Source organism: Oncorhynchus keta, chromosome 37, assembly GCF_023373465.1.
Source record: "Oncorhynchus keta strain PuntledgeMale-10-30-2019 chromosome 37, Oket_V2, whole genome shotgun sequence".
Taxonomy (NCBI): Eukaryota; Metazoa; Chordata; class Actinopteri; order Salmoniformes; family Salmonidae; genus Oncorhynchus; species Oncorhynchus keta.
In genome coordinates, this window is record NC_068457.1 from 21,120,517 (window position 1) to 21,136,071 (window position 15,555).

General features: G+C 42.3%; 1 protein-coding gene and 1 long non-coding RNA gene across 2 annotated transcripts; both read right to left on the reverse strand.

The window, feature by feature from the left end:
* Window positions 1-116: 116 nt before the first annotated feature.
* On the reverse strand, window positions 117-9,842 carry LOC118376971 (sodium/potassium-transporting ATPase subunit alpha-1-like). The gene is given in 21 exon segments (XM_052499562.1): window positions 117-328; window positions 533-624; window positions 942-1,042; window positions 1,876-2,010; window positions 2,620-2,765; window positions 2,918-3,041; window positions 3,206-3,360; window positions 3,462-3,630; window positions 3,736-3,886; window positions 4,040-4,176; window positions 4,270-4,445; window positions 5,173-5,365; window positions 5,634-6,077; window positions 6,174-6,442; window positions 6,549-6,666; window positions 6,839-6,973; window positions 7,123-7,236; window positions 7,375-7,578; window positions 8,502-8,561; window positions 9,290-9,415; window positions 9,674-9,842. Coding segments are annotated over 21 exon segments (3,090 nt in total). The 5' UTR covers window positions 9,686-9,842; the 3' UTR covers window positions 117-299.
* Window positions 9,843-11,396: 1,554 nt separating this feature from the next.
* On the reverse strand, window positions 11,397-14,562 carry LOC127916737 (uncharacterized). The gene is made up of 2 exons (XR_008095774.1): window positions 14,082-14,562; window positions 11,397-13,992 (listed from the first exon to the last, which is right to left on the reverse strand). It is a non-coding gene; the product is annotated as an uncharacterized LOC127916737 (long non-coding RNA).
* Window positions 14,563-15,555: the final 993 nt, after the last annotated feature.

Genomic DNA, 15,555 nt, shown 5'->3' on the forward strand with positions numbered 1-15,555 from the left:
TACTAGGTTATTTCTCCCATAGATGCAACACAATTTAAGCCTACATGTCTTACATTAAATCCAAACCAATAAATCTAAATAATTCAGACAACAAAAAATGAATACAGTCTTAAGCATTAGTGTTGAAGTGATGTTTATTTCAATTTGCATTATCACAATTCCTCAATGCAGCTGAGTGCACCATCACAGTGTTCATTGGGTGTAATGGTAATGTAGCAGATTGAAATGTAGTGTAATGTTGTTGGTTGAGATGTAGCAGCAGAGTGATGTTGAGTGATCCTGGGGATAGCCTCTTTTTGTCAGTAGTAGGTCTCCTGTTCCACCCAACCTTAAAGAAGAGAAAATTCAGAGAGAAGAACACAATTAGTTAGATTTCATCTCGTCACTGAAAATCTCCATGAGACAAATTAAATAATTTGTCCTTCCCAATACTGCATGCATTGTCATGTTATAACACAATAATTAACTTTGATGTAAAATTGGCAACGCTATCTTAACAGATTGTTTTCGTCCATAGTCCCTGAGCACTTACCTCCTGGGTTTCGTCGCAGGATGTATCTCCTACCCTCATCATAGAGGAAGATGAGCAGAGAGTAGGGCAAGGCACAGAACCACCAGCAAGGCCTGAGGAAAGAGAGAAGGAAAGAGAGAAGGAAAGAGAGAAGGAAAGAGAGAAGAAAAGAATAAAGAGATTAAGTTGAGTGTAAAACAGCGAGGTAATGCGCTTACAGGGCCCCTAAATGTCAAATGTTATTTTCTCTCTTGGTTGGGCAGTAAACCCCATTAAACTTCAGCTAACTAGTGATCCCCAACTGATTCTGAGGCCACAGGAGTCTCCTCCACCCATTGTAATATCCATCCATTTTACCACTCATCTTTTAAAACGGGTGAGCTTTTGTTCCAAGCTGATATACAGAAGAGAATCAGAAGGGTCTACTCACTTGAGGGGGTACATTCTGAGGGCAACATCCATTCCAGGACAGTAGGACAGGAAGACAGCCAGGGCAGTTTCCTCAAACAGTCCGAAGATGAGAATCGGTTCCTGAGATGGGAGAAAAATAATAATAAAATAATGGATTTGATACCAACAGGGTGGATATTGATTTAGAAGTCAGTTATAGGGCTGTATGCACATTAACTCCCCTCTGGCAAACAGTTCAGCTTCATCATGACCAAAACCACCCCCCACCTGAACAGTTTCTTTCCCCGTGCTGTGGCCCTCACCAACTGGCCAGTAGTGACCAAGGCACTATGCCCTCTGTGATGCACACTGCATCAAGTATCCAACACTTAGCGACCTTGTCTAGAGGTTCTGGCCTCTTGGTGTAATGGTATAGGTGTTGACTTGACAGTCACTGGACCTGGCTTTGAGTCCCGGTTGGGGCTACCCCCTGAATTTGCTACACTGGTGTCAGAAATGGGATGGTGGCCATGAGGTCACCGGAGATGTTGGAACATGTCAGGGACATGGTATAGAGAAACGTGGGGACACACTCTCCCAAAGGAAGGTGGTAATGTAGCGACTCTCCCAACAGAAACCATCGAGAGGTTTGGTAATGCTTGATATAATGTATATAAACTGTTGTATATCCTCTCTTCCCTCTTACTCTTCAGTTCTATGCACATTTGATCAATTCTGTATATAATGTATTTAAACTTTGTGTAATTTGCTCTGTCTGTATTCTGGCCTTTAATGTTGTCTATTGCTAGCAGCACCATATCACCAAGTACAATTGTGAGTATGTGTAAATGGACTTGGTGAATAAAGGTGATTCTGATTCTGGTGATGTGTAAGTCAAGACCAGAGCAGTGAAGATCAAGTTTCAGAAAAAAACTCTTAGGACCAAGACCGAGACCAAAGATCGATATGTGTACTCACTTCATTCCCTGCTGAAGGATGGAGTTCCTCCTGGTCTTACAGATGATCAAATCAGCCCACTGTACAACTACAATACTGGCGAAGAATGCTGTGTGGCAGGTGAACTCCACAATCTTTCTGCGCTCATATGTCTGAAGGATGGATCATAGACCATAGAAAGAGAGAGTGTGTAGAGAGACATATGGAAAAAAGAAGAGTGAGAGGACATATGTTTATTACATTTGTACATTACAGTAGTGAAGATTACTGACTACTCTGTTACCAAATGTGTGGTGAACCTGTGTGCCGGTGGCAGCAGTGGCATTCACAAATGGTAGTTCTGGAGGAATAGTAGCAAGCTATTGACGAAGCCCAAAATAACGGAGAGGACTGTTGGGGCTACGGACCTGTCTGTCTGAATCCCTGGCTGTGACTGAGGTGCTCTGTCTTTCTCAAGACCATCGATATTTCCTCTGCTGACTATCCGAAATGCAAGCTGTGCATCAACCCTGATCTGTGATCCCATCCATGACTTGTCAACTTTCTTGATAATGTATCAGATTTACTGATTTATTTTATTATCTTGAATTTCCAGATATATACGCAATTCAGCTTTCAGCTGCCATGTATGCTGGAATAAACTAAACAAAACAATTGGGAGAGAGATTGAAAAAGCTCTTATCGAGAACTTATCAGATCAAAACAAGGCCAATGCTAATCCGTTAGTACAACAAAAAGCAGAGCGGTGTTTGTGTACTTACCCACTGCTGGCCGTAGCTGTCCTCCATGTCGTTCATTATCTTGTTGTCCCAGTCCACACGCATACCCAGCAAATCCATGGGCAAGAACCCGTTCTCAGCCAGGATAACAAAGTATGTGAAGAAACCGGCTGTGGCCTGCATCATACCTGTGAAGAGTAAAAATGAGGAGAGTATTTTTGTCAGTGAAGAGACATTGATCAGATTGTTAATTTGCTATGTAACTGATTGGCCAACATACAACGCAACAAGACCCGGTAAAGGCAGGCAAAACAGAAGAAGGGCCAAATGAACTCCTTACCAATTTGACCGTAGGCTATGCTAATGAGCCTCTCATTCACCAGTTTGTCAGTTTTGGGGTTTCTGGGCTGTCGCTTCATAATGTCATTCTCAGCTTCTTCATAGGCCAGGGAGATAGCTGGGACCTTGAAGGTAATGATGGGAAAGATCATCGTTGGTAACTTTGAAGTTAGTTCAAAGACCTTCCAAACAAACTCTAAAATGATCATGTACATTGTTCTTCATAACGCAGCAGAACACATGATCAGATTGTTCACAAAGGAGGAGTATCCACATCTGAAAGACCCACCATATCAGTTCCCAGGTCGATACAGAGGATGGTGACGGTTCCTAGGGGCAGTGGAATGTTGGCGATGATGAAGAGGAGGAAGGGTGAGATTTCTGGGATATTACTGGTCAGGGTGTAGGCGATGGACTTCTTCAAGTTGTCAAAGATCAGACGGCCTGAGGGGAAATAGAGGATGGGGGGGAAGGAATAGTCAGGGTGATGAGAGAAGGATGGAAAAACCCAGCAGATTGATGGTCATTGCCAGAGCTTCTCTTACCCTCTTCAACACCAGTCACGATGGAGGCAAAGTTGTCATCCAGGAGGATCATGTCGGCAGCCTGCTTGGATACATCCGATCCAGAGATACCCATAGCAACACCGATGTCAGCCTTCTTCAGAGCAGGAGAATCATTCACACCATCACCTGTCACAGCTACAATAGCACCCTGTGGATAAGTAAGAGAGTTGTTTACAGATGTTAGAAACTCCAAAAGTAAGATGCAATCATTCTGACTGACTCATGAGCATTAATTAATTCAATAAAATAGTACCTGACGCTGGCAACCCTCCACAATGATCAGCTTCTGCTGAGGAGATGTTCTGGCAAACACAATCTCAGTGTGATGGGCCAAAATGTCATCCAACTGTTCGGCTGACAGGTCCTTCAGCTCTCCACCGTGGACAACACAGGCCTTGGCATCTCTGGAGGGTACAAATATAAGCTAAATATAGGGGCTTGTATTGGTCTGTTCTGATGATGCCCCTAAAAGGCTAAATAAATTTTTATATCACTCCTCTTTAAGTGTAGACAGTATGATGACATAACTGAAATGATCCCAAACAAATTGCAAATACCTTGGATTGACCTCAGAAACGGGGATTTTCAGACGAGCAGCAATGTCCTCAACAGTCTCGTTTCCTTCAGAAATGATGCCCACACCCTTGGCAATGGCCTTAGCAGTGATGGGATGATCACCAGTGACCATGATAACCTAAGGGAAGGAAGGGAAGAGGAGTGGTCTGATCACAGTGGCTGCTATGTGGATTGACTGAAGAGTCTTGTGTTTAGTATGATATTGCCATACCTTGATTCCAGCACTCCTGCACTTGCCCACAGCGTCAGGCACAGCAGCACGGGGCGGGTCAATCATGGACATTAGTCCAACGAAGCACAGATTCTCAGTTGGGAAGTTCACCTCTTCACAATCAAACTGGAAGCCCTCAGCGAACTGGTCATCAGGGAGCTGGAAATGACAGAAACCTGAAAAAGACACAGAGTCAGAGACACGCCACAACAAATTCTTCATGTTCTAGACCAGTCAGGGTCGAACTGGATTGTAGTAACAAAGAAATAAATTAAGAGTACAGATTATGTTGGGACAATATACAAAAGGTTTTGAGAAAGATCATTTTGTTATTGGTTTCTTTTCATTTTGAAAATGTAATGAATTGAAGGTTATTTGTTGATGATAAAATTGAAAGCGGCAATCAGCAGTTGAAACCATAACAAAGTGGGCTCCCCACAGCTGGTTGGGTAAAAAGCTGTGGGATGGGGCTGTAGAAATGATACCCCTCATAGACAGAGCTATGGATGCAAGGATTGGCCATCCATGATAATTCAACCATGTTTTGAGGCTATTCAGTTTTGTTTTACATTTACTTTGTTTACAAACATTAGTAAAAAGTAAAAAAAAAAGCTTATATTTTGGGTTATGATGGTTTACGACAGTTGAACTAATTAGGCATTTATTCTGTTATAATCTTCAAGAATCAATAGGTACTTATCAATAAGTCAAAAGATTGAGGATAAAAGATGTAGTAACTCCAGATTGCCTCTATGTTATGTCATTAGATTTGGGGTGGGGTCACAATAAATCCTGGTTGAAAAAATGGGGTCCCCACTGAAAAATGTTGAATACCACTGTTCTAGACTTTTCATTCATTCCAAAACCTTTGAATGCATATTTCCCATATTGGTGCCCTCTTACCCAGCACTCTCTCTCCCAGCCCTCCCAGCTCTTCATACGCGTTCTGGAAGGCTTCCTTCAACTCGTCATCCAGAGGCTGTTCTTTGCCCTGGATCAAAATGGTGGAGCAGCGGTCCAGAATCCTCTCAGGGGCTCCCTTCATCACCAGTAGGTGATTGGACTCTCCGGCCACAATGTTCTTATGAATAGAGAGCTGGGGGCGAAATGAATTGGTTTTTGATCAGATGACACCATGAAGAGAGTTTAAATTTAAATTAGCAGGCAATGACCAGTAAGTAGCCTACAGTGCCTAGAAAACTAAAGTTCTGGCAACTTATTGGATGTCGATACAAAGTGGCATTCCCAAGCTGATTGAGAAAAGCCATCCATCCATCCTGATTTTGAGTCTATCACACCACCTTCTACAACTCAGTTTAACCCGTTGTTAACCCACAGATACCACAGAGAGTGCATATGGTTACCTGATATTTGTTGGTGGAGTTGAAGGGAATCTCAGCGATCTTGCTGTACTTTTCTCTCATGTCTTTGACAGACCCGCAGCACAACTCGATACACTTCAGTAGGGCAGACTCTGAAGCATCACCAGCCACATCTCTCTTGAGGATAGGTACGTTGTTCTGTTCTGCCAGGAAGACGGCGCGGTTGCACAGGCCAGCGACTCTAGCCAGGGAAGCCCAGGTGGCAGAGCTTTTGTCAAAGGAGGTACCACTCTGATTCTCTGTGGTGTCAGCCTCATGGATCTGGTTGTCGAACCACATGTGAGCCACGGTCATTCTGTTCTGAGTCAGGGTTCCGGTCTTGTCAGAGCAAATGGTGGAGGTGGAGCCAAGGGTCTCAACAGCTTCAAGATTCTTCACCAGGCAGTTCTTCTTGGCCATACGCTTGGCAGTCAGAGTTAAGCACACCTACGATAGAAAGCCATATTAGACAGTTAAATAATCAACAAGTTTTGTTGTCAGGACTGAAGTTTTTGTTAAACATGACATTTCATCAGTACTCACAGTTACAGTAGCCAAGAGACCCTCTGGCACATTAGCAACAATGATTCCAATGAGGAAGATGACAGCTTCCAGCCAGCCATATCCCAGAATGAGGGAGAGGACGAAGAAAGACACGCCCAGGAAGACGGCCACACCGGTGATGATGTGGATAAAGTGCTCAATCTCTTTGGCTATAGGCGTCTTCCCACCCTCCAGACTCGTGGCCAAGGTAGCGATACGACCCATGACAGTGTGGTCACCAGTGTTGATGACGATACCTCTGGCAGTTCCTGACAAAACATGAGAATATGGTTTTGAACCACAAAATGGCTAAGTGATACATTTCAAGTTATTTGAACTATTCAATCACTACGGCTAGTTACTGAAGGTATTTACCTTCAACACAGTTGGTAGAAAAGAAGGCAATGTTCCTTGTCTCCAGGGGGTTGTCATTGGAGAAATCCGGGGTACGTGTCTGGGGCTCAGATTCACCAGTGAGGGAGGAGTTGTCCACCTGAGTGGGAAAAGAGAATTGCATTAATACAACATTGAATGACACTAAAGGTGTCCGCATGCTTCCCATCCGAAACAGTTCAGGACAGTTTGTCATATAATATGACAACATTTTGTGCTGTTTTTATTCGTTTTGGTCTTCGGCAAGTTTTTTTGGATTGTAAAGTACTCACCTTGCAGCCGCTGGCAGAGACAATACGCAAATCAGCTGGGATCCTATCTCCTCCTTTCACCTCCACCAGATCTCCAACCACCACTTCTTCAGCGTTGATGTTCTTCTTCTCACCGTCACGGACAACCAGGGCTTGCTACAAGGTAGAGGACACAACCAGGGCTTGCTACAAGGTAGAGGACACAACCAGGGCTTGCTACAAGGCAGGTGACAGGATTACAATCCGTAGACATGACAATACAATCAAGTTCCTCTCAGAGGTGTTTGAAAAGGCAGAAGTCTAACCTGTGGGACCAGGTTCTTGAAGGAGTCCATGATCTTTGAGCTCTTGGCCTCTTGGTAGTAGGAGAAACAGCCAGTGACAATGACGACAACAGAGAGCACAACACCCAGGTACAACTGTGAGGGACAGAAACGAAGAAGGAGAAAGAGTATGAGACTATTACGTTACGGTTAAGTGAGAAAACCCTTTCAGGCACTAGAGGCATTGTAGTTTTTCTTAAGTCTCAAATTATCTCAGAATTCTATCATTCTCACATTATCATTAGCTGGCTCATCCTCGGAGGCGGCCTGGATTCCGTAGGCCAGGAAGCAGAGCATTGCACCAATCCATAGGAGCATAGAGAACCCACCAAAGAGCTGTCTGCAGAACTTCACCCACTCAGGGGTAGTGGGAGGAGGGGTCAGGGTGTTGGGACCATCACGAAGAAGGATCTCCTTAGCCTGAGCTGAGGATAGACCCTGGATGGGGAGGGATGAGAGAGAAGGAGAGAGGGAAAGGTAGAGTGAAGAGAAAGGAGGAGGGAGGAAAGCAGGAAGAGGCAGTAGAGTGATTACCTATGGAACTCAAAACTTTCCCCTCCCCTTTTGTCAGCAAGAAAATCTTACCCCCCTGCCCCCAAACCTCGCCCCTCATCACTACATAGTGCTTTCAATGTTCCCGTGTGAATGTGGCCCTTGTAGTGGAAATTCTGCTTAATCCCTGGATCAAATATCAACAGATCATTATCTGTGCGCCGTCACCAAAACAGTGTTTAACTGTTATCCTTTCCACACAAGACAATGTTTAGGCCTGTCCTAATTGTACTCCACACAAAGCTGATATTGCAGATATTGTGTCCCCTGCATTAGACCAACCTATGGCTTGTTAAAAATAGTTCATGTGAATCTGACTTGCTGTCACACAAAAGGAGAAAGTCTGATCCATGTGGTCTATGCAGCGTTTTAACTTCCACTCACTGTCATGTCTGATGTTGTGTTTTTATGCTGTGTTTACTATGTATGCCACTTTTCTGGCCACGGCTCACTTGTAAAAGAGATGTACATCTCAATGTGACCACTCTGGTTAAATAAAGGATTCAAAAAATTAAATGAAAAGAATGTAATGGGAGTCACACAATCGGAAAATATATGTTTGACTCCAAACTCTGTGTAAACTTTAGGAAGACATAGATGTGTTTCATGTTCAAAGATTCAGTGGTAGATAATGATGTGATCATGACTTAGAAGGCAGATGAAGTTCTACCTACGATATGACCTCGTGCCTTTAACCTCCACGACCTCAATGCGCTTCTAATTATAGTCAGAAATCATCTGTAGGAGCAGCTGATACAACTGGTTGTCCGTTTTAAAAAGCAGAGGCACACACATATTCACTCACTCACCCTGGCTAAGTCTGTGCCGTATTTCTTATGAAGTTCATCCAAGGTCAACTTGTGGTCATCCTAAATCAGAGAGAGGGGGAGAGAGATTGAGAAAGAAAGAAACAGTTGCTTGTTGAACTAGGGAGTTCTCTCAACTTTTCCCCATGGCGGAAGTATATGCAGAACATGCATAGTTAATGAAACACATTCCTCAAACCATTTGAAATGATCCTAGGTATGATGAGGTTATGCTGCATCGATTTCAATGTAAACCAAAGATAAGTCATGTGTTTCTTTATGATGGATGGAATTGTCTGGTTCACATTTCTGCCCTGAAGAAGTTCTGCACAGTGCACACACGTTTTTATTCTGCTCCTTGTATTTAAAAAAGCTGTTTCCAAAGATATGCTACTGTTCCTCTGAAGTTTAAACGCAGGCCATTGGGGTTTTGAAACCCAAGACTCACTGCAGAGTAATAGTAAGTCAATTAAAATGCTAATGAGTACCCAAATGCAAGTCTAGAAACTACAGAGCTTGATGCACATTTGAAAGGTTGTGTGTTGTACCTTTTCTGATCCACAGAGATTAATAGGCTTACTGTTTACCTTAGTCTTTTCTTGCTGAAAATGCTGATAGTTTTGATGCTATATCACACTATTTAAATCATCTCTGGGACTACGGATTAACATTTTTGCAGCCAACTCCAGTGCTTTGATGTGTACATTGTATATGGATAAATGTGCATTGTTCATGTCAACAAAATGAGATCAATATAATTAGTCATTTAATAAATAATCAGTTTTTCTCACCAGGTCAACTTCCTTTTTCAGATCGTCCATGTCCTTCTTCTCCTTTGCTTTCTTCACCTCCTTTTTGCTCTTTTTATTTCCATTGTCCTCGGAGGTCGCCGCCAGCTTATAATCATCTTTCCCCTTCTGTATATCAGAAGGTACGTTAATGATGAGAAAGTGGGAACTATCGATGTGCCTCTTTCATAATGAGGGCTTAGATAAGCAGTGCATTCAGAACTTTATCAAATATAGAACTTTATTTTAAAAACTTAGAAGCAGCCATGAACCGAGGGCTAAACTTTTAATATGAACTGAAAAACAAAACAACAGATTTTTTAAGTTGAAAGGACACAATATAAGTAAATCCAAATCCTGATACTTAAAAGTGAAATCCAGACTTACTCCAAGCCCCATCCTTGCACTGCTGTTCTAGGACTCTCAATCCCAGTGGTTTGTAAAGAGAATATACTTGCTCCTTATCCTGAGAAACTCCACCTGTTACACGTTTACACTTCTCTCTCTCACTTCTCGACGTCTCGAGTCACCCCAGAGCTCCCTGGATAGCTAACTGAGGTTTGAATATATTTATATACCCGACTGGTTTACCTGCCCAAGGGGAGGTACACAGGAGGAATGAGGCAGGTGAGTGGAGAGGGGGCTGAGGATGGGAGGGGTTGGGGAGGAGGAGGGGGATCTGTGAAAGGTCATTTATTTATTTATTCAACCTTCACCTATACAGCTTGGTCATTTTGACGACAAGGCCCCTGAAAGAAAGAATCCGTCTGACGTTGACGGTAATAACAGTGTGGAGTGGAATGGAAAAGAAGTTGACAGTAATAACAGTGTGGAGTGGAATGGAAAAGAACGAGGACAATGAATGAATAAAGATCATTTTCTTTCTCTCTGCTGCACTTACTTTCTCACTTGTTGGTTGATTTGAAAGAAATCCTGCACCTTTGAAACTAAATAATATCACGAAAAGCTGTTGAAGCGAGCATAAAGAACTGTGTTTGTACATTCATTCTCATATTTGAAACATAAGTTGCCAGTATAGAAACCAAGGCCATTGGCCTTTGTTCAGTGGCGTGTTGGTTGTTGCAATTATAACAAACAATAGTGACTTTGACCCAGAGGCCATCTTATCTGCCTTCCAACTGGACAACGTCCCAGCACATTCATTCCTTGACCTTTGCTGTGACATGTAAATGCACAGGTTAAGATGGAGGCCGTGGGGAAGAGTGCGTAACCTTGACACACTCAGGGAGAGGTTGTACTTCAGGAGGCAGGGTGGAGTGTCGCGGGTGTCTGTTTAGTAAACGTCTGGCTGTTTGTGGTTATCAGTCTGTGGGGAGAGGCGGGCGGTAAGAGAGATAGAGGGGGGGGTGTAGATGTGTAAAACCAGTTTATTTAAATAATAGCAACATAAAAACGTTTATACTTTCTTAAGAACCCAACATAATCAAATAGACTTTATTCATTTTACAAAAAAGAGCAAACCTTTAAAGTTGGTAAGCCATACTCTCTTAAATCGGCGATATGTGAATTCTTCCATAGTTGCTGTTATACTTTGTGGAGTGTAGATGGAGATTTAGAGAGGGAAATAATGACATGATAGATGGTAGATAGAAAATAGAGATGGGTAGACAGAAAAGAGAGATGGGTAGATAGAAAAGAGAGATGGGTAGATAGAAAAGAGAGATGGGTAGATAGAAAAGAGAGATGGGTAGGTAGAAAAGAGAGATGGGTAGACAGACAAGAGAGATGGGTAGACAGAAAAGAGAGATGGGTAGACAGACAAGAGAGATGGGTAGACAGAAAAGAGAGATGGGTAGACAGAAAAGAGAGATGGGTAGACAGAAAAGAGAGATGGGTAGATAGAAAAGAGAGATGGGTAGACAGAAAAGAGAGATGGGTAGACAGAAAAGAGAGATGGGTAGACAGAAAAGAGAGATGGGTAGACAGAAAAGAGAGATGGGTAGACAGAAAAGGTGAGGGAGTTTCTGAAAGAGAGTGTGTGTTTTTAGAGATATACAAATGGTACTGCACCACCATTTTTTATACACGATGGGGGGTCCTCGGGACAAGTTAAGCACAGGTCTGTCAAATGATTGAGATGAACAATTAGTTAACCAATGTGCCAAGGTTTATTAACATAGAGGGCACAAACAATGGATTGACAGCAGGGCAAGAAATACTACCAAATCTCCAAGACTCAAACTTGCATGTAAAACACTTCAAGGAGAATATCATGCAAACTTAGATAGAGTATATTCACAATCATTGTAAGATATTACACTTGTGATTAAAAATATTTTGTAAGACCTGATGAAACAGTCTTTGTTAGATAGCATACTCAATATGGAACATTCTTTGTTAGATAGCATACTCAATATGAAACATTCTTTGTTAGATAGCATACTCAATATGAAACATTATTTAAAAGATAACACACTTGTGATAATTAGCATGCTAAAGCACACACATTAATTCTTAAGACTTGCCACTGCTCTCTAACCAAAATAACCCCCAAAAAGACAACAAGCCCTGGAAGGCTCTGGGGAAGTGGTAACAAAATAAGACAAGTATACAAACAAAACATATAACAAAGAAAATTCAACTAGTTTGACTGCCAAAGCAACACCAAATCTTTTGCCTGAATACCAGCTCATTCGCTTCGGGCAGACTCAACTTTTTTTTTTTTATCCTACCTACCTAATATAAGGGATTCAAACTAACAGTAAGTAATGTTTTGCTAATACTTTCTTCATTCTTGATTCAGAAGTAAAGTCTATCTTATAAATGTCTGTGTTCAGTTGCACGTGGTTCTCCCAAAACCAGAGAATATTTTTAAAAGTTTGTAAAGAATCCACGTTTTGCACCAAGTGAGGAGTTCCATCGTCATAATAGCTGCCAGACATCTTGCATTCCCCAACATCTTTGCAGGAATTAGTCATTTCTATGCGACGCGTCCATGGCGTCCATGGCGTCCACGGCCATGTGTAAAAATAGATGACAGCGCATCACACAGTGCGACCAAAACAAAGACCCAAACAGATGAGGCATTTCTCTCTCCATACCAAACACATGAGGCATTTCTCTCTCCATACCAAACACATGAGGCATTTCTCTCTCCATACCAAACACATGAGGCATTTCTCTCTCCATACCAAACACATGAGGCATTTCTCTCTCCATACCAAACACATGAGGCATTTCTCTCTCCATACCAAACACATGAGGCATTTCTCTCTCCATACCAAACACATGAGGCATTTCTCTCTCCATACCAAACACATGAGGCATTTCTCTCTCCATACCAAACACATGAGGCATTTCTCTCTCCATACCAAACACATGAGGCATTTCTCTCTCCATACCAAAACACATGAGGCATTTCTCTCTCCATACCAAACACATGCATGAGGCATTTCTCTCTCCATACCAAACACATGAGGCATTTCTCTCTCCATACCAAACACATGAGGCATTTCTCTCTCCATACCAAACACATGAGGCATTTCTCTCTCCATACCAAACACATGAGGCATTTCTCTCTCCATACCAAACTTAGATTTTTACTATCTTTCTGAATCTTCTCTGGTTTTTGGAGAACCACCTGCAACTGAACATGGACATTGATAAGATACACCTTTCTCCCGAACGAAGAAAGTAGGTCCTCGTTTCCCAGTTGCGATGTAACCAGATGCATTTTATTTACGTTATTTATGAGCCAGCTTTTGAAGTGTTTCCCCAAACAGGGACGTTGAGAACGTTCACTAAGTGCGTCATTAGACCATGTGTCATTACTGATAGGATTTTTTTTAAAGCCAGCACTGCTCTCGGGTCAGCTTTGTCCATTCAAATCTTACCTTAACATTAGAATTATTCCACAATAGTGATGACGGATCAGCTCCTAGAGAGAAATGACCACCTATGTCTGCAAAAAGGCTATTGAGGTGGTTCATTATGCTTCCCTAATAATAATGCACAAAATCACAGATTGGGTATGTCATTGCGCACATGTTGTCACATATCATGAAACACATTGAGGCAAAACATGTTTTTTTACAGACAGTAGCCTAGTAGCAAAATGGAACTTAATGGATTGAACATGAAATAGATTTCAGTATAACTGAAATAGCCTATATGGGCCCATGCAGCCTATATATCTTTTAATGCAGTCATCTCAGTCTTCATTTGAAGCATTCATTTATCCTTCACTTGTTTGTAACAATTGCAAATACTTTGGATACTTTGTATTTGTAGTCAACTTCGTTCTAAAGTTAGTGACAGTCGCAGTCAGACAGATAGAATCAACATGTTGATTCTATGTTTAGCGGAGATCCTCTAGGAATACAGTGACGCGGAATGGCAAAAAAAGCATCTAACGGTGCACCTTGGCTGCTCTACGGGTGGTCTGGATCACTCAGAGATGTGCAAAGGTTTTTCAGAGCTGCTTTACTAACGGAAGCTATGGGAAACACCTGGGCTACTAAAGCTACATGGTAAGAAGGTTCTAACGATGATATTAACGCTACAAAGGCCCTGGTTAGTTGAAAAATTGCTTCCAACCCTTTCTACTTAGCCAAGATATATTGGCAACTATGGACGAATTCACTTATCGCTAACTCTGTCCAGGCCTACACAGCCAACAAAACGGTTTCAATGCTGTGTCTCGCAGACAGCGTTGATCGCGTTTCAAACCTGCGCAGAACACGTCACTGAAACACAAATCATTGTTTTACATGGCTGTCGTGTACTTTAACAAGCGGTAAAACATTCACAGACCAACAAACAAAGGTTAGCTTACCCAAAGTTCGACTAACTTGGACAAACACAGCCAGCATGGATGGATGAACAGTGAAGTGCACCGTCTCTTGTCCTCCGGGGTGGAAACAAAGATCCCAAAACAAAGGTATTTATGGCATCGCTCACCTCATCTCATACCAGCCCACAGGTGCAACTGGCTACAGAGACAAGGGAGGAGATAAATATGGAGATAAACTGTGTGTGTCTATGTGTGTGGTGTGTGTCTGTGTGTCAAATAGAGAACTGCTCCTTATTTAGAGCAAACATGACCAGTGTTTACACGTTTTAGAGGTGACCACTCCCTGCATTAAAAAAACGATTGTGGACAAACAAACACAAAATGGAACTGGCACCTGTATTTGAAATGCTTGAGCCCCATCCGTTCTCACCATTTCATTTGTTGCTACCCAGATAACTGACAATCAAAGCGGAAGTGTATGATTCTGGGGCATTTAGCACAGGGGCCTGTTTTCATCTGTTTAATATCCCAATGGTGAATCGGTTTTGTTTTGAGAGGGAACTCATTGCTGTTGCCCTAAATTGGCCACTGTGCCAATTGAATCTCAAAACCAGGGAGGGCCTACAGCAGCACCTAGATCTTATTACAGATTCTGTCAGACCTGGGCCCTGACAGTAAATCTCAGTAAGACCAAAATAATGGAAGAAAAAGGTGAGAGTCACCAGGACCACAAATACAAATTCCATCTCGACACTGTTGCCCTAGAGCACACAAAAAATACATACCTTGGCCTAAACATCAGCGCCACAGGTAACTTCCACAAAGCTGTGAACGATCTGAGAGACAAGGCAAGAAGGGCATTCTATGCCATCAAAAGAAACATAAATTTCAACATACCAATTAGGATTTGGCTAAAAATACTTGAATCAGTCATAGAGCCCATTGTTTTATGGTTGTGAGGTCTGGGGTCCGCCATCAACCAAGACTTCACAAAATGGGACAAACACCAAATTGAGACTCTGCACGCAGAATTCTGCAAAAATATCCTCCGTGGAACAACGTAAAAACCAAATAAACATGAAAGAGCAGAATTAGCCGATACCCACTAATTATCAAAATCCAGAAAAGAGCCAAAATTTACAACCACCTAAAGGAAGCGATTCACAAACCTTCCATAACAAAGCCATCACAAACAGAGATGAACCTGAGCAGTCCCCTAAGCAAACTGGTCCTGGGGCTCTGTTCCAAACACAAACACACCCTACAGAGCCCCAGGACAACAGCACACAGACCCAACACAAATTGAGAAAACAAAAGATAATTACTTAACACATTGGAAAGAATTAACAAAAAAACAGAGCAAACTAGAATGCTATTTGGCCCTACACAGAAGTACACACGGCAGAATACCTGACCACTGTGACTGACCCAAAATTAAGGAAAGCTTTGACTATGTACAGACTCAGTGAGCATAGCCTGCACTGCCGTAGGCAGACATGGCTCTCAAGAGAAGACA